The following is an 18,613-nucleotide window of genomic DNA, read 5'->3' as shown; positions in this document are numbered from 1 at the left end:
CCTAAATTTGAAGAAAAAAACGACAACAATCAAAAGTGACCTTTCTAAAGTAAGGGTAGAGAACCTGGAACACTGCCCACTCATTCTCCCGTTTACTCCTGCCCAGAGGCTACTCCTAGTAACCTTATGGCTTCAAGGAGCACGTTCATATGTCAGATAATGAAGAATTATGAGGAAAATATACATCAAAACGTGAATAGCGGAAGGGTTACAGGTAATTTTTTTCTTACTGCTTGTATATTTTTTTCCTAGATATTTTAGAATGTTGTTGTTGTTAGGTGCCTTGGAGTCGGCTCTGACTCATAGCGACCCTATGAGCAACAGAATGAAACACCGCCTGGTCGGTCCTGCGCCATCCCCACAATCCCTGTTATGCTGGAGCTCAATGTTGTAGCCACCGTGTCAATCCACCTCGTTGAGGGTCTTCCTCTTCTCCACTGATCCTGTACTCTGCCAAGCATGACGTCCTTCTCCAGGGACTGATCCCTTCTGACAACATGTTCAAAATATTTAAGACGCAGTCTCACCGTCTTTGTTTCTAAGGGGCATTCTGGTTGCACTTCTTCCAAGACAAATTTGTTCATTCTTTGGCAGTCGATGGTATATTCAATATTCTTTGCCAACACCACAATTCAAAGGCGTCAGTTCTTCTTGGGTCTTCTTTATTCATTCTCTAGCTTTCACATGCATATGATGCGATTGAAAATACCATGGCTTGGGTCAGGCACACCTTAGTCTTCAAGGTGACATCTTTGCTTTTCAACACTTTAAAGAGGTCCTTTGCAGCAGATTTACCCAATGCAATGCATCTTTTGATTTCTCGACTGCTGCTTCCATGGCTGTTGATTGTGGATCCAAATAAAATGAAATCCTTGACAACTTCAATCTTTTCTCCATTTATCATGATGTTGCTCATTGGTCCAGTTGTAAGGATTTTTGTTTTTTGTTGAGGTGTAATCCATATGGAAGGCTGTGGTCTTTGATCTTCATTAGTAAGTGCTTCAAGTCCTCTTCACTTTCAGCAAGCAAGGTTGTGTCGTCTACATAATGCAGGTTGTTAATGAGTCTTCCTCCAATCCTGATGCCCTGTTCTTCTTCATATAGACCAGCTTCTTGTATTATTTGATTGGTATACAGATTGAATAGGTATGGTGAAAGAATACAACCCTGGCGCACACCTTTCCTGACTTAAAACGAATCAGTATCCCCTTGTTCCGTCTGAACAACTGCCTCTTGATCTATGTAAAGGTTTCTCATGAGTACAATTAAATGTTCTGGAATTCCCATTCTTCGCAATGTTATCCATAATTTGTTATGATCCACACAGTCGAATGCCTTTGTGTAGTCAATAAAACACAGGTAAACATCCCTCTGGTATTCTCTGCTTTCAGCTAGGATCCATCTGACATCAGCAATGATATCCCTAGTTCCAGGTCCTCTTCTGAAACCGGCCTGAATTTCTGGCAGTTCCCTGTTGATATATTGCTGCAGCTGTTTTTGAACAATCTTTAGCAAAATTTTGCTTGTGTGTGATATTAACGATATTGTTCTATAATTTCTGCATTTGGTTGGATCACCTTTTTTGGGAAAAGGCATAAATATACATCTCTTCCAGTCAGTTGCCCAGGAAGCGCTCTTCCATACTTCTTGGCATAGACGGGTGAGCACCTCCAGCACTGCATCCATTTGAGGAAACATAGCAATTGATATTCTGCCAATTCCTGGAGCCTCATTTTTTGCTAACGCCTTCACAGCAGCTTGGACTTCTTCCTTCACTACCATCGGTTCCTGATCATATGCTACCCCTTGAAATGGCTGAACATGAACTAATTCCTCTTGGTATAATGACTGTGTATTCCTTCCATCTTCTTTTGATGGTTCCTGCGCCGCTTAATATCTTCCCCATTGAAACATTCACTATTGCAACTTGAGGCTTTTTGTTCAGTTCTTTCAGCTTGAGAAATGCTGAGTGTGTTCTTCCCCTTTGGTTTTCTATCTCCAGCTCTTTGCACATGTCTTTGCACATTTTGTCTTCTCGAGCTGCCCTTTGTAATCTTCTGTTCAGTTCTTTTACTTCATCATTTTTTCCTTCTGCTTTATAGCTGCTCAACATTTGTGAGCAAGTTTCAGAGTCTCCCCTGACATCCATCTTGGTCTCTTCTTTCTTTCCTGTCTTTTCAATGACCTCTTGCTTTCTTCATGGATGATGTCCTTGATGTCATTCCACAACTTGTCTTCGGTCACTGCTATTCAATGTGTCACATCTACTCTTGAGATGGTCTCTAAATTGAGGTGGGATATACTCAAGGACGTACTTTGGCTCTCGTGGACTTCTTCTCATTTTCTTCAGTTTCAGCTTGAACTTGCACATGAGCAACTGATGGTCACTTCCACAGTCAGTCCCTGGCCTTGTTCTGACTGATGATATTGAGCTTTTCCATCGTCTTTCCACAGATGTAGTCAATTTAATTCCTGTGTGTTCCATCTGGTGAGGTCCATATGCACAGTTACTGTTTATGTTGGTCAAAGAAGGTATTTGCAATGAAGAAGTCGTTGGTCTTGCAAAATCCTATCATTCAATCTCCAGCATTGTTTCTATCACCAAGGCCATATTTTCCAACTACCGACCCTTCTTAGTTTCCAACTTTCGCATTCCAATCAGCAGTGATTATCAATGCATCCTGATTGCATGTTCGATCAATTTCAGACTGCAGCAGCTAATAAAAATCCTCTATTTCTTCATCTCTGGCCTTAGTAGTTGGTGTGTAAATTTGAATAACAGTCGTATTAACAGGTCTTCCTTATAGGCGTATGGATATTATCCTATCACTGACAGCACTGTACTTCAGGATAGGTCTTGAAATGTTCTTTTTGACGAAGAATGCAAGACCATTCCTCTTCAAGCTGTCATTCCCAGCATAGTAAACTACATGATTATCTGATTCAAAATGGCCAAAACCAGTCCATTTTGGCTCACTAATGCCTAGGATATCGATGTTTATGCGTTCCGTTTCATCTCTGACGATTTCCAATTTTCCTAGATTCATACTTCGTACATTCCAGGTTCCGATTATTAATGGATGTTTGCAGCTGTTTCTTCCCCTTTTGAATCGTGCCACAACAACACAGGAAGGTCCTGAAAGCTTTATTCCATCCACATCATTAAGGTCAACTTTACTTTGAGGAGGCAGCTCTTCTCCAGTTGTCTTTTGAGTGCCTTCCAACCTGGGGGGCTCACCTTCGAGCACTATATCAGACAATGTTCTGCTACCACTCATAAGGTTTTCACTGGCTAATGCTTTTCAGAAGTAGACTGCCGGGTCCTTCTTTCTAGTCTATCTTAGTCTGGAAGCTCTGCTGAAACCTGTCCTCCACGGGTGACCCTGCTGGTATCTGAATACCGGTGGCATAGCTTCCAGCATCACAGCAACACGTAAACCCCCACAGTACAACAAACTGACAGACACAAGAGGGATTTTAGAATGAGCATGTATTATTTTCATAAGAAAAAATAACATTAGTTATTTTTAAAGTTGGATTCTTCTGTACAGTAAGTTCTCCATATCTCTTTGTGTCAGCTGATATTTTAAAGTATTAACAAATTTTTGGGTGCTTGCTCAATTGAAATGTCTTTTGCCTGACAGTCAAGGAGATACTGAAATCCAAATAACTGGATTCTTTTTTTTTTTTATTGTGCTTTAGGTGAAGGTTTACAGCTGAAGCTAACTTCTCACCCAAAAATTTATACACGTATTTTTTGTGACACAATGTGACAACACACTCTCCCTTTCCACCCTGGGTTCCCTGTGTCCATTCGTCCAGTTCCTGTCCCTTCCTGCCTTCTCATCCTGCTTTTGGACAGGGGTTGCTTATTTGTTCTCATATATTTGACTGAACTAAAAGAAGCATGCCCCTCGTGTATTAATTTTTTTGTTTTATACACCTGTCTAATCTTTGTCTGAAAAGTGGGCTTCAGGAAGTTTCAGTTCTGGGTTAGCAGAGCGTCCAGGGGCCGTAGTTTCAGGGGTTCCTCCAGACTCTGTCAGACCATTAGGTATGGTCTTTTTACATGAATCTGAATTCTGTTCTACATTTTTCTCCTGTTCTGTCAGGGTAGTCACTGGTTTAGCGAGGCACCATCTACTTCTACCGGTCTCAGGCTGGTGGAGTCCCTGGTCCATGTGTTCCTTTAGTCCTTTGGGCTAGTGTTTTCCTTGTGTCTTTGGTTTTCTTCATTCTCCTTTGTTCTAAGTGGGATGGGACCAATAGATGCCTCTTAGATGGCCACTCGCAAGCTTTTAAGACCCCAAATGCTACTCATCAAAGTGGGAGGTAGAATATTTTCTTTATAAACTATGTTATATAAACTGACCTAGATGTCCCCCAAGACTATGGTCCCCAAACCCCAGCCCCAGTTACTTGGTCCCTCAATGTGTTTGGGTGTGTCTAGGAAACTTCTATGCTTTTGCTTTGGTCCAGTTGTGCTGACTTCCCCTATATTGTGTGCTGTCCTTCCCTTTACCGAAGTTGACACTTGCCTACTATCTAGTTACTATCTAGTAACTGGATTCTTACTGGCAACTTTCTCTGCATTCTGATTACAGATTTTCTTATTCTAAGTCATGGTACTCACTAAAAAGTACTCTATGCTCTAGTTTCTGTGTCTTTTCACATACTACTCAATTTCCCAGGAATCCTCATCCCCAGATTCTTCGCATGGCTGTCTCCTCTAAGTCTGCAGAAATCAAGAGAGACCTTCAAGTCTTTTTTGATTATACTAAGTATTCTTAGTCATTGCACTGTTTTTGTCCTAGCACTTATAATAATTTAAATTATATATTTGTATACTAATTTATTTCCTGTCTTATCCACAAAACTGAAGTTTCTTGAGACTATGCCTATTACTTGCCTACATATCACACAACACCTAGCATACTTCCTTTGCTGTTGTTGTTAGCTGCCGTGGAGTTGGCCCCTGAGTCGTGGTGACTCCATGCACAGCAGAATGAAAAGCTGCCTGGTCCTGCGCCAACCCCATGATCAACTAAGGACTGGACCACTCTGACCCATAAGGTTTTCACTGGCTGATTTTCGGAAGTAGATCGCCCAGTCCTTTCTTCCCAGTCTGTCTTATTCTGAAAGCTCCTCTGAAAGCTGTTCAGTGTCATAGCAACATGCAGACCTCCACTGACAGACAGGTGGGGACTGTGCATGAGGTGCACTGGCCAGGAATTGAACCCGAGTCTTCCTCATAAAAAAAAAAAAAAAAAATTTAAGGTGCAAATTCTACCACTGAACTTGAATGAATGAATAAATGTTGGTTAAAATTTGAATTTGAAGACTCATGAAGACATTCTTGCCTAAGTGGGCTGGCAAAGATCCTGTTTACAATGCTGTTCAAATTTCTGAAAATTTCCATAGTAGCCCAGAGTCCTGTGGACATTTTGTAGGGGCTGTATCAACTGATCCACGACTCACTGCACCAGGCACTAGATCTACTGAGACGCCTGCTCCAGAGCTACTAATCCTTAATCACATGTCTTTTAGAGAACGAACATTCTGTAACACAGGATGAATGCCTGCCACTTCAACATTTTCTAAAGTTTCTTCTAGCCTCACTTTTATAACTGAAGCACATGAATCAAAACAAAACAAAAGAAAAAAATGAACCTGCTGCCATCAAGTCGATTCCAATTCATAGCAACCCTATAGGACAGAGTAGAACTGCCCCATAGGGTTTACAAGGAGCAGCTGATGGATTCAAACTGCCGGCCTTTTGGTTAGCAGCCAAGTTCTTAACCGCTGCGCCACCAGGGCTCCCACTAATGAGGGTTAATCTCAATTTACCGATATTTATTTTATGTACTGATGTGCAGCCACTGGATTATAAAGCCTTTTTGTCAGGAATCTGAATGGTGTGAGCTACTATTTTGGGCACAATTTAAATAACTGGGGCTCCAACAACGGCAAACCAACAGTCTCAGAGGAGCTCTTACAACTAAACGGGGAACTTAAAAACACCAAAACAAACAGTGTAAAAGAAATAACCATAGAGGGTACCAAATAAGCATAGAGACAACATTTAAATACTTCCAAATATTTGGTTTTAAAGCATAAATGGAGCATGTGGGCTTTCTACATCAGCTCCTGCCAAGTCCCAGGAAAAACTGACTACACAACAGTCATCTGAAACAGCTGTTAGGTCTGATCTTCAAATATTTGGTTTCAAAATACAGACCTATTTGCACTTTAAAAACTCAGATGGCTGCATACTCCCACTGTAACACCACACTGAGATAATCCTTTTAAAGTAGGCTGCTGGCCAAAACAGATCTTTATTCATGGGTGAGAACTGATTCAAATGGACAGAGCAAAATGTTAGTCTAAGTCCTAAAGTCAATTGTCAGAAAAAATGATTTGCTCTGGTACCAGAATCTTTCTTTCTTTCTTTTTTTTTAAAGGTAGGGGCTGAATTTCAACCATTAAGGTTAAAGAGAGAGGGTAAACGTGAAATATTAAGATTTTAGAAGCAAAGAAAAGGTTTATGTTCACTTCTCTTAAAACTGCTAACTTTCTCGAACTAACTTTCCTACTTAGCATATTGCTTTTGCGGGCACTCAAATACAGACTATCAAATCTGCCTCACTTTGGGTTGCTGGGAGGTTCAAGTCACGGAAAAGGATTTTAGTCTAGAAACAAGAATCAAGTAGTACATAAAACAACCTTTCCCACATGCTGGCATAATTATGCTTGTTTTCTAGGGCTGTGTACAAGCAAGGACATCTAGTTGTAGTCATATACTTCTGACAGTTATTTAACCCTATATACAATAACACCCTAGAAGACCAGGAGGATGGGTGATACACACAGCATTTCTGTTCTTCTGAGCCAACATCAATTCTGACTAACTTCAATTGGTTTGATTTATGTTAACTTTTCTCAAGATGGCAGCCACTGAAAATGGCTATAACTTTACGAATCTCATGTTTTGTTTTCCTTCAAATCTTATACTTTAAACCTTGTTCCTGAAAAAGCCACTCTTAAAAAGTAAGTGATAGCAAACTCAGAAACTAACCCTATTTGGCATCTTACAAAACAATATTCCATCTTCACCCTATTCTTCTGATGTTTTGCAAATGGGAAGAATAATACTCTTAGAGGTTAAGAAACATATCCTGGGTCACACAACTGATGAAGCGGGGACCTGCAACCTACTTTTTCCATTTCCCAGTTTATCATTCTTCCCTTATAGCAGCTCTAGGGATGCCCCAGACCAATTAAATTCCAGGTAGATAAGAACACCTTTCTCAACCTTACCTCTTTATGCACCTTCCAACTGTCTACTGTCACATTGAAGAGAGCTTTGAGGGCCTCAATGGCACAGTCTGTCTCCTGAGGTGAGAGAGGAGGTCCATTATGGTCTATGGCCGATTCATACTCATCGGTCCACTTGATGCTAAAGGCACTTTCCAAGATCTGGGTTAGCAGCGGTAGTCCCTGGAGCTCATAGCGCAACTGTGACCTGATGTCGGTGTGCAAAAGTGATAGGAGGAAGAGCAAGCGCAAGTCAAAGCATTTAATGTCATTGATAAACTTTCGGTCCTTGCACTTTCTCAAAAGGTTACAGAGCTTTGCAGCAAGGTTAAGTTCCAGGCTGAGCTGCTGTGCCATCTGACTGTTGAACACTATATTACACAGACATTTTAACGACTCCACAATAACTGGGAACTCTGACACCTTCTCCAAAGAATCATCCGACTCATTTAGCTTGGCTAGTCGCAGCAGTATCTGCATATTTTCCTTGGTTGTTACAGGAACTAAAATCTTTTTGTCTCTGGAGAGAATGCGGAGAACTTCCAGGCAGGACACTTGACATGTTGTTGGGATGTCCTTTACAAGGACTTTAAATATGCCTTCACAGAGTTTCTGAAAAACAAGAATGAGTTTCAAAAATCATTTAGTTCAAACGATTAAAAACAGAATGTTTCTCTACCAGTTTAACAACAGTTAAGGATATGGCTAGAAAAGGTTTTAATTTATTTTATCATGGAATGTTAGCACTGGAAGAAACCTTATGTTCTGTGCACTTCTTTTACTTTTGTTATTGTTGTTGTTGCTGGCTGCCATTGAGTCAATTCTGACTCATGGTGACTCCGCATGCGCAGAGTAGAGCTGCTCCACAGGGTTTTCAAGGCTTTGACTATTCAGAAGCAGATCACCAGGCCTATCTTCCAAGGCACCTGGAGGTGGGTTTGAACCATCAACCTTTTCAGGTAAACCCTGAAGGGTTTGTTAAGACACAGACAACGGGACCTCACCCCCAGTGTTTCTGATTCAGTAGGGCTGGGGTAGGGCCTGAGATCTGCATATCTAACAAGTTTCCAGTTGATGCTGCTGCTGCTGCTGCTGCTTCTGCTGCTGGTTCAAAAGTCACATTCTGAGAGCCACTGAATAATGGCTAACAATGACATAGCTTAGACATTAGTGGGTAGGGGACTGGAGAAAAACTGACTAGATGAGCACTGAAAAGGTGGAGCTGAAATCCATCACCACATATACTTTAACCTCTCCTTGACTTCTCTGTGCTGAAGATATATGTAAGGGTGGCATGGACGTGTATGGAATGTGCCTGGTCACATCATCTTTCTTAACTTAAATGTGAAAAACTACTAGACGTGTGAAGCACATTACCATCAGTGGTCCTGGGCTTGAAACTTGTTCAACCTGCCACAGACTCTATAACCCTAAGAGTGTGGTGATTAAGAACACGGGTTCTGGATTTAAGTGATTACCTAAGGGCACTTGGCCAAGAGGTGGAAGGCCAGGCCTCAATGCAGATAATCTGGCTCCAATATAATTTACGCTATAGATGTCAATGATCATACCCTAACTGTCTCCCATTTATTAACTGTGATCTTGAGGATGTCACTGCATTAGGCCTCTTTCTTCATTTACACCATGCATTGTGACTCAGTGTGCTCTAAGGCAACTTTCTTCTAGCTCCAGGATGACAGGCTTTTCACTCTGAATCTGCAAAACTAGGATGGGCTTGGGCTTTAGGTAGGAAACAAGCGAAACATGCCACGAAGATTGTGTGAGCATTCAAATGATTTATCACATGATTCATACACTGTCTTAAGGAGTGATTTCTAAAAATAAAAGTCAAGCTTTGTACATAAAATGTCTTTGCTTAAAAGATTGACATTATAGTTTGTCCACTACACTCTGACAGCCTAATAAAGGCTGTCAGGGAACACCTTCTAAACAAGTACTACTCGAAAGTGCTGTCTACAGACTGGTGCCAGTTTACAAACTGTTAGTGAGCCGTGTTGCTATAGGTACAAAAATTGAGGGTATGCATTTAGAAATTTTTATAGTAGTTTGACTTTGCTGTGATATCCAAGGATGTGATTCTTTCGTGTTTTTTTTATAATTCGCTCTATTACAGTTTTTTAAAAAATATCGAGCTATTGAAAACTAGGGACAAACAACAACCACCCCAGTCCTTCATCATAAATAACTTCAGAAGCATTGTTTTAGACAATTTTTATCCCTTTTAAGTTTTCTTCAACTATAAAACCAAAGTAGTAAACCTAACTCAGACCACATAGTAATGAGTAAATAATATAAAACTTCATAAACATGCTTACCTAAGACTTAATGTAATTTTTAAGCATATGGTGAAAACTGACAGTTGCCCACCAAAATTCATTCTCTCCTTATATAGTAACAGAACTGTAGAGAGACCCTCAGCTGCCTAGTTATATCGTATTTCCCAATAGCTCTTCATGATCATGTGACTGAGCTCTTGCCAATGGAATACAGGTAGACATGTTGTATGCCATTTCCAGGTCTCGGTCTTTAAGACAGTAAGCAGCCTTCTCCGCATTCTTGTCCCCTTCTACAGCCTAGCACTAGATGTGGTAGCCCAGCCTACACCACGGCAATGCCCAGATGTTGAAGCATGACTTGATGACTTGGAAAGAAACCAAGTCCCTGGAGAAATTCAGAGTACAGCCTCCCACCTGCCTGGTTGATCACCTCAGAACTATTATTTGAAAAGGTAATAAACATCTATTTTCCTAACCACTTCTATCTTGGGGTATCTTTGAAATATGATGTCCCATCAATGCCCCAGAAGAACCTCTTGTGCCATCATTCCATAGGTAACAGTGTTATATTTAATCTCAATAACTAAGCAACTATTCCCTATATCTAATACCAGGAATTAGGCCAACTTGGCCTGGTTGTGCCATGGCTGGTTTATACATTCATTTGTTCATTTATTCATCCACCCATCAAGAATTCCCCGAGTCTATTTAATAAATCCAAGGTAATGTTCCTGGCACTGGAGACACAATGGAGAACATCTAAGGAACTTAAAATCTAGTGTGAGAGAATTACAAAGAAACACAAGTTACGGAATAATACAGTTTAAGTGTTCTGATAGATTTAAGCCAGGGTTTTTCAACCTGGATGCTACTGACATTTTGTACTGGACAATTCTTTGTTGTGGTAGGCTGCCCTGTGCACTGCAGGATATTCAGTTAACATCCCCAGCCTCCACCTGATTGATACCAGTAACACCCCCATATACTTAAAGACAATCAAGAATGTCACCAGAAATTGCCAAATGTCTCCTCAGGAGCAAAACTGCTCCCCATTAAGAACTACTGACCTATATGGTTCTATGACAATACAAATCTAAGGCACTGAATACAACCTTATGGGAAATGGACCAATTCAGGGAAAAATTTCCTAAGGAAGCAGCATCTAAGTTAACACTTGAAATGTACAGGTGTAATTTTTATTCAGTCATTTCATAAATATTTGCAGTGCCTAATATATTCAAGGCTCTATACTAGATGGTAAGTGTACAGTGGTGAACAAAACATAAAATTTTGGTGTTATGGAGATTATAGTCTAATGGAGGAGACAGATAACAAACAAACAAGTAAATACATAATTAAGATGTTACTAAATTTTATAAAGGAAATGAACGAGATGCTGTGATAGAGAATAACTGAAGAGAGGCTCAATTTCAGAAACAGTGAAATTTAAGCCAATTCTGATGGTGAGAAGCTGCTAAATGTGCAAAGAGTAGAAGAATATTGCAGGCAGAGTCTAGTATGTTTAAGGTCCTGAAAAGCCAGTGTGAGTGATGTTACAGGCAGAGTGCTGTGACAAGAAACTGGGGAGTAAGCAGAAACCAGATCATGGGGAGTCTTACAGGCTATGATAACGAGATTAGGCTTTAGTTTAGATGCTATAGACAGTCAGTAAAGGAGTTTAAGCAAAGGGGATTTATAACCCAATTAAAATTTGTAAAAGATCACATTGACTGCTCTGTGGAAAATGAATTGGGGAACAAATGTGGCTTCAACTAGAGTGGCAGCAGTGGAGAGGGGAGAGATGGGAATGAATCTGATATTTTAGAGGGAAAGTCAATAGGACTTGCTGATTTATTGTTTGTGAGGGAGAGGGAGGTGTTTGGCTTGTTTGGCTTCAGCAATATAGTGCCATATACTGAAAAGAACACGACTGGGTAAAGAAAAGCTTTTCAGGAAAATCCTGTATAACACATTAAGTTTGAGATGCCTACGGGAAGTCAAATAGGAAGCTGGATGTACGTGGCTGGAGCCCTAAGCAACCATCTGGGCCAAACCTTCTATATGAGTGAGGGCATTTCAAACTACAGGAATGGATGAAATCACATAGAGAAAAACACATGATGAAAATGGAGGCTAAAACAGAGCCTTGAGAAATGCCAATGCTGAGAGGCTGGGAGGAGGAAGAGATGGTAAAATTGGGAAGAATCAGTCAGAGGCAAAACGAAATTTAGGAGTCTGGTGTCTTGGGGCCCTGGTGGCAGAGTGGTTAAAACACTCAACTGCTAACCAAAAGATCAGTGGTTCAAACCCACCAGCTACTCCGTGGGAGAAAGATGTGGCAGTCTGCTTCCCTTCTGTATAGACATAAACTTGGAAATCCTATGGGGCAGTTCTACTATGTCCTACAGGGGTTGTTAGGAATTGGAATTGACTCAGTGGCAGTGGGTTTGTTGGGTTTTTTTGTTTGTTTGTTTTTGGTGTCTTGGAAGATAAGACAGGAAAGGATTTTATGGAGGGAATGGTGTCATGGATTGAATTGTGTTCCGTAAAAATACCTGTCAGCTTGGTTAGGTCATGATTCCCAGTATTGTATGACTGTCCACCATTTTGTCATCTGATGTGGTTTCCCCATGTGTTGTAAATCCTGTCTCTACGATGTTGATGACATGGGATTACCGGCAGTTACGTAAACACAACCTTTAAGATTAGATTACGTTTTAAGTCAATCTCTCTTGAGATATAAAAGAGAAAAGAGAGCAGAGAGACATGGTGACCTCATACCACCAAGAAAGCAACACTGGGAGCAGAGCGCGTCCTTTGGACCTGAAGTTCCTGTGCTGAGAAGCTCCTCAACCAGGGGAAGGCTGATGACAAGGACCTTCCTCCAGAGTCGACCAAGAGAGAAAGCCTTCTCTTCAAGCTGGAGCCCTGAATTTGGACTTCCAGCCTACTAGACCGTGAGAGAATAAATTTCTCTTTGTTAAAGCTTTCACTTGTTGTATTCCTGTTATAGCAGCTGTAGATGACTAAGACAAATGGTCAACTTTCAAATGCTGATGAAAGAGAAAGTAGGATAAGGACAAAGGTCTTTGGATTTGGCAACAGATTACCTGTGATGTTGATAAAAGCAACTGCTGAAGAATATTTAGCCAAAAACCAACCCTGTTGCTGTTGAGTTGAATGAGACTCATAGCGACCCTACAGGAGATGAGAAAGTGGAGAGAGAAGTACACTTTTCAAGACATGTGGTTATAAGGAAAGCAGAGAAATGGGACGGTAACACGAGGGAAGATAAAGTCAAGAGAGGTTGTTTCCTCTTCTTTCAAAGAGAGGATATACTAGTGCATGTCTATATGAGGAAGGGAATGAACAGTCTGGAATTAATCCAGAGGGCAACGGGCAGTCTACTGCAGGGTGTTCAGCAGGTGAATGATATTAGATTTGTACTTTGGAAATGTCACTCTAATGGTAACCTAGAGGATGTATAAGAAAAGGGAGTAGGACCAGAAGTAGAGAGATCAGTTAAGAGGCTGTTACAATTGTTCAAGTGAATTCAGATAAAAATTAATAGATTAATTTAGAATAGAAATAGGCCAATGACTAAATAAACGAATCAAAATGAAACAAGTCAACAGAGAAAATGAACACTACGAAAGACAAGTACTAATGTTTGTTTTATTTACAAGAAACAGGAAAATGCAGTAATTCTCCAGTTTGAGCTGGAAAGACGGGCAGGGTACACACAGCATAGGTGCTGAGTTCAACCTGGCAGTAATCCCACAATAACCACCGGCCAGAAAGAGCCAAAGAGCCAAACAAAATGAGTACAATTTCCACAGTAAGAATACTAAGAGGTAGAAGGGCTATCGTGATCACCTAATATCAACAAACACTATTAGTGCAAAAGGTTCTATAAAAAATGGGCCTTGCGGTCAAATAAGTTTGGGAAATTTACAAAGCATATTAAAATATTAAAGATTCCCAGATGAACTGTGAGGGGGGAAAACCTATGTAATTTTGTTAAATTTAGTATTTCCTTCATTTATTTGACCACGGAATCCTTGTTAAAAAATAACACCTAATAACATACTCCAACCAACCAACTGCTGTTGAGTCAACTCCAGTTTATGGTGAACTCAAGGGCAGCATAGTGAAGCTGTGCTCCACAGGGTTTTCAGCAGCAAACATTCCAGTAGATCACCAGGCCTTTCTTCTGAGGCACCTGTGTGGACTCGAGCCACCAACCTTTTGGTTAGCAGTTAAGCACATTAACCATTCGTATCACCCAAAGATAATATATTCAGAACCAGAAAATCTCTCTCAGCTTACAGATATGAAAACTGACTCCCAGAAAGGTTATGTGCGATTAAGGTAGCACAAAAAGATACAACAGAAAAGGAGAATCGAACTCTTAGTTAACTCTCTGTCCTACTCTTTTCATTCTGGTGTGTACCAATACACAAAAAATAAAGCAAAAATGGGTATACTGAACATTAAAAGCAATCTTAAGCTAGGCCCTGTGAAGAGAATTATTGAGGACCAATTTTTTCTCCTTAAATAAACAGACCTAAATCCTTGAATAGGGTTCTACTAACTTTTTTCTTATGTTTCTACTCTTCTCTTGTAGTGGTAGTGGAATACCTATCCCTGCAGTCTGCCACTTTTTCTTTAATAAGAACAGACAGACTCCCACCCCCACACCCCATTATGGCTACAATGTTAGCCACATGCTTGATTTGTGTTCCCACTAGGATCAACCAGTATTCCTATCGTGATGAGATAGGACTCTGCTCTCAAAATAGGCTACGCACATTTATCTGGGAGATGTGGCACAGTGCCAGAGATACTTAAAGTCACAGGGCAATCCTTGCGCATCTTCTTGAACCACTATTTCAACCAAAAGATTTATTTTCTACATAAAAATAAACAAATGTATTACAAATCACAATATAAGCCACATGAATTTTTAAGATAAAAAGAAAAAGAGATGTCAAAGGAATTTTATTAAGGTAGGCTCCTCTGGATGATGCCTCCCTGGCCTCTGAAGGTTATGCCTACACTCTCCTCTGATGGACATCACTGGATATATATTCCAGGGATCTAATTTTAGTTCTTAACTAGAGATGAAGGTCAGCCACCTAAATCTGACAGTTCTAAACTTTTACTCTCTGTGTACAGCACACGTGAGAGGGTGAGTGTGTGTGTGTGTGTGAAAGAGAGGGAGTGTGTGCAAGCAAGCATGGGACGGAGGAGAGAATGTAATAAATTCCAAAATAAGCTTATTATAATTAAAAGTCGCTATGAGTTGGAATCCACTCGATGGCACTGGGTTCTGGGTTTTATAATTAAAAGCTGCAACAATGTTACTAGTCCCAGAGGACAAACATATTCAAAAATTGTTTTATAAAAACACTATACAGTCAATGACCTTCTGCCAGAATTCCAAAATATGCTTATAATAAAAGTTAGAAAAATAGGATTCTAAAGGTCAAATTTGGAATTTCTTTATAAAAAGCTAAAGATGACATTTTCTATGTGAATACTCATTAAGCTGGGTCCATACACATATAGCTTAATATTACACACACACACACTTTGGGTTTTTTCCTACCTGCAGTATGGGAGGCAATGGTAATCCTAACTTTTTATTTAATGGACACTGCCCTGGTGAATAAGGTTTTATCTTACTTCCGAAATTTCATCTCTGGGTTCCATTCTTGCACATGTGCATTTTTCAGCAATACAGTCCTTTTGGCTATGTTCTCTATATACTGTGATCCTGCCAAAAAGACTAAAAGGAGAGTTCAGGGTAATAACAATGTGTAAGTTTGGTTCAAGTTTGTTTGCTAATTAGCAATCCTGAGAAAGATATGTTACATCATCAAGAGTTCATTAATAGATGTAAAAGACAGCTTAGGTGTAAATAAACAAAACCAAACCAATCAGCTGCTGTATGGATTAAACCGTGTCCCCAAAAATATGTGTGGTAGACCCTAACCTCTATGCCTGTGGTTACAACCCCATTTGGGAATGGATTGTCTTTGTTAGGTTAATGAGACAGGATCAGTATAGGGTGTATCTTGAGTCAATCTCCTAAACGCAAACTAGCAAGCAGAGATGGGGGAAGAGAGATGCCAAGCCCCATGAAGATCTCCCAGGAGCAGAAGCTTAAAAAGACAAGAACCTTCCTCCAGAGCTGACAGAGAAAGACTTGCCTTAGAGCCAGCACTCTGAATTCAAACTAAAAGCCTCCTCAAGTGTGAGATAATAAAGTTGCCTGTTAAAGCCACCCATGCATGGTATTTCTGTTATAGCAGCACTAGGTGACATAGAATTTGGTACTGACAGTAGGGTGCTGCTCCAACAAATACCTACAATGTGGAAGTGGTTTTGGAATTGGGTAATGAGTAGAGACTGGAAGAGTTTTAAGGTGCCCCGGTGCCATAGTGGTTAAGTGTTTGGCTGCTAACCAAAAGGTCAGCAGTTCAAATCCACCAGCTGCTCCTTGGAAACCGTATGGGGCAGTTCTACTCTGTCCTACCGAGTCGCTATGAGTCAGAGCTGACTTGATGGCAACGGGTTTGGTTTGTTTTTAATAGTAAAAGCCTAAACTGTCAAGAAAAGACAATCTTGGTAGTATTTGGACACCAAAGGCAATTCTGGTGAAGGCTTAGAAGGAAGTGAAGAGAGCTACAGAGAAAGTCTCCATCATCTTAGAAAATAAATATGGCACTAGCAACAGAACACTGCTAGAAATGTGGACGTTAAATGTGCTTATGGTGAGGCTTTAACAGAAAATAATGAACATGTGACTGGACAATGGCAGAAGGGCAGTGCATTTTATGCAGTAGCAAAGAACTTGCCTGAATTACGTTCAAAAGTTTGCTGGAAGGTAGAACTTGTAAGTGATAAACTTGGATACTTGGCTGAGGACATCTCTAAACAAGATCTTAAAGAGGCCACATGGTTTCTCCTTGCCGCTTATAGTAAAATGCGAGAGGAAAGAGATGAACTTAAAAACAAACTGTGAGAAATGAAAACTGAACTTAAAGATTTGGAAAATTCTGTTATACAAACTAAGGATACGTGTCCTAGAATGTTCACCAAAGATGTGGTTATACAATACTTTGTTAAAGAAATTAAGCCATGACTGATGGATATAACCAACTAACACAGCAGAAAACCCATCAGCTTAGACTGAAGGGGAGAGAGAAAGAGTGAAAGAAAGTACGCTGTCTGCCTCTTGGAATTCTACAGGCAAGAAAGAGGTCAAAGGAGCTACATTTGTTGTCCTCCAAGAAAAGAAAAGGACCATCCCTGGAGCAGCCTGGAGATCAGCAGAGCTGTTGGAAGGAGCACAGGAAGTAGGGCCTTCTTGTTTTCAAAGGGTGGGGCCACGATCTCCCGGATCTCAAAGGGTGGGGCCACAGCCTTCTAGGTTTCAAAGAGTCGAATCTTCGCCAACTTGGTTCCAAAGTGTGGACCTGTTAAGGTCTGCTAGGAGGTACAGCCAATGCCCAAACTGAGCAGGTGGGGTTGGCATTCAGATGGACTAGGAAAATGGGACCACCCAAAGCCAAGGGAGCAGAGTTGCCATCCCAGTGCAGCAGAGCTGAAGCCAGGGGATAAGGGGGCTCCACCCAGAATCCAGAGAGCATGGCCAGCACCCAGAATCTAGAGGGTGAGGCCCTTGCCCAGATGGTCCCAAAGAGCAGAGGATTATTTTCAAGCCTTGAAAAAAAAACGCTAATGTAAATTGTCCTGTTAGGTTCTGGATTTGCTTGGCGCCTGTTATCCCTTCTTTCCCTCCAATTTCTCCCATTTTTAATAGATATGTCTACCTTGTGTGTGTTCCACCATTGTACTCTGGAAACAGATAATGTAGTCTGGATTTCACAGGTTCACAGATGAAGAGGAATTTTGTCCTGAGAGAGAATACATCTGAAGTCTCACCTGTATTTGATTTAGATGATTCGGAAAATGTGATTTTGGGCTTGGAGTTGATTTAAGGCTTTTAGGATGATGTGATGGGGTAAATGTGTTTTACATATGGGAAGGACATGAATTTTTGTAGGCCAAAGGGTTGAATGTTATGGATTCAACTATGTCCCCCAAAAATTTGTGTTGTAAATTCTAAACTCTATGCCTGTGGTTATAATCCCAATAGGGAATGTGCTGTCTTTGTTATGTTAATGAGACAGAATTAGTGTAGGGTGTATCTTGAGTCTATCTCTCTTATGATATAAAAGAAATTAAACACAAGCTAGTGAGCAGAGATGGGGGGAAGAGAGATGCCAAGTCCCATGAAGATCGCCCAAGAGTAGGCGCTAAGAGACAAGGACCTTCCTCCAGAGATAGGGGAAGACTGATGCCAAACCACATGGATATCTTCAAGGAACCAGGAAACAGATGCTGAAGAGACAAGGACCTTCCCACAGAGGTGACAGAGAGAAAAATCCTTCCCCTAGAGCTGGAGCCCTGAATTCAGACTTCTAGCCTCCTAAACTGTGAGAAAATGAACTTTGTTTGTTAAAGCCATCCACTCGTAGTATTCTGTTATAGCAGCATTAGATAACTAAGACCCTTCCTTTCTTGACTGAAGGCAGAAATAGGTATGCCCAAGCTTTTTACTTCTTGTCAAACATAGTATCAGACAACTCTGTCTGCTTCTCTTACTACTTAAAAAAGAGTCTACACTTCAACACACCAGTTTCGGAGAAGGACAGGACATCCAGTAAGAAGCTCAATAGAGACAAGACCTACTTACAACAATCAACCAACTTGACCTCATTGACTTATACAGAACTCTCCACCCAACTGCTGCAAAGTATACTTTTTTTTCTAGCGCACATGGAACATTCTCTAGAATAGACCACATATTAGGTCATAAAACAAACCTTTGCAGAGTCCAAAACATCGAAATATTACAAAGCATCTTCTCAGACCACAAGGCAATAAAACTAGAAATCAATAACAGAAAAACTAGGGAAAAGAAATCAAAT

The 18,613-nt window shown here is 40.6% G+C and overlaps 1 protein-coding gene across 8 annotated transcripts in view; it reads right to left on the bottom strand.

Moving 5' to 3' along the window:
• Positions 1 to 18,613, bottom strand: part of RIC8B (RIC8 guanine nucleotide exchange factor B) — a 136,053-nt gene that overhangs the window by 84,746 nt on the left and 32,694 nt on the right. For all 8 annotated transcript variants that reach the window (XR_007517379.1, XR_007517380.1, XM_049884263.1 and 5 more), the window contains exon 3: positions 7,318 to 7,926. Coding sequence is in view for 6 of the 8 variants with exons in the window: in XM_049884263.1 (XP_049740220.1) it covers positions 7,318 to 7,926 (609 nt within the window). In the remaining 2 variants the exon portion in view is untranslated. The remainder of the gene's footprint in view (positions 1 to 7,317; positions 7,927 to 18,613) is intronic.

This window comes from Elephas maximus, chromosome 4 (genome assembly GCF_024166365.1).
Source record: "Elephas maximus indicus isolate mEleMax1 chromosome 4, mEleMax1 primary haplotype, whole genome shotgun sequence".
In the NCBI taxonomy this organism is placed as follows: domain Eukaryota; kingdom Metazoa; phylum Chordata; class Mammalia; order Proboscidea; family Elephantidae; genus Elephas; species Elephas maximus.
Note: the sequence above shows the minus strand (reverse complement) of the source record. Positions and strands in the feature narration are given on the sequence as shown.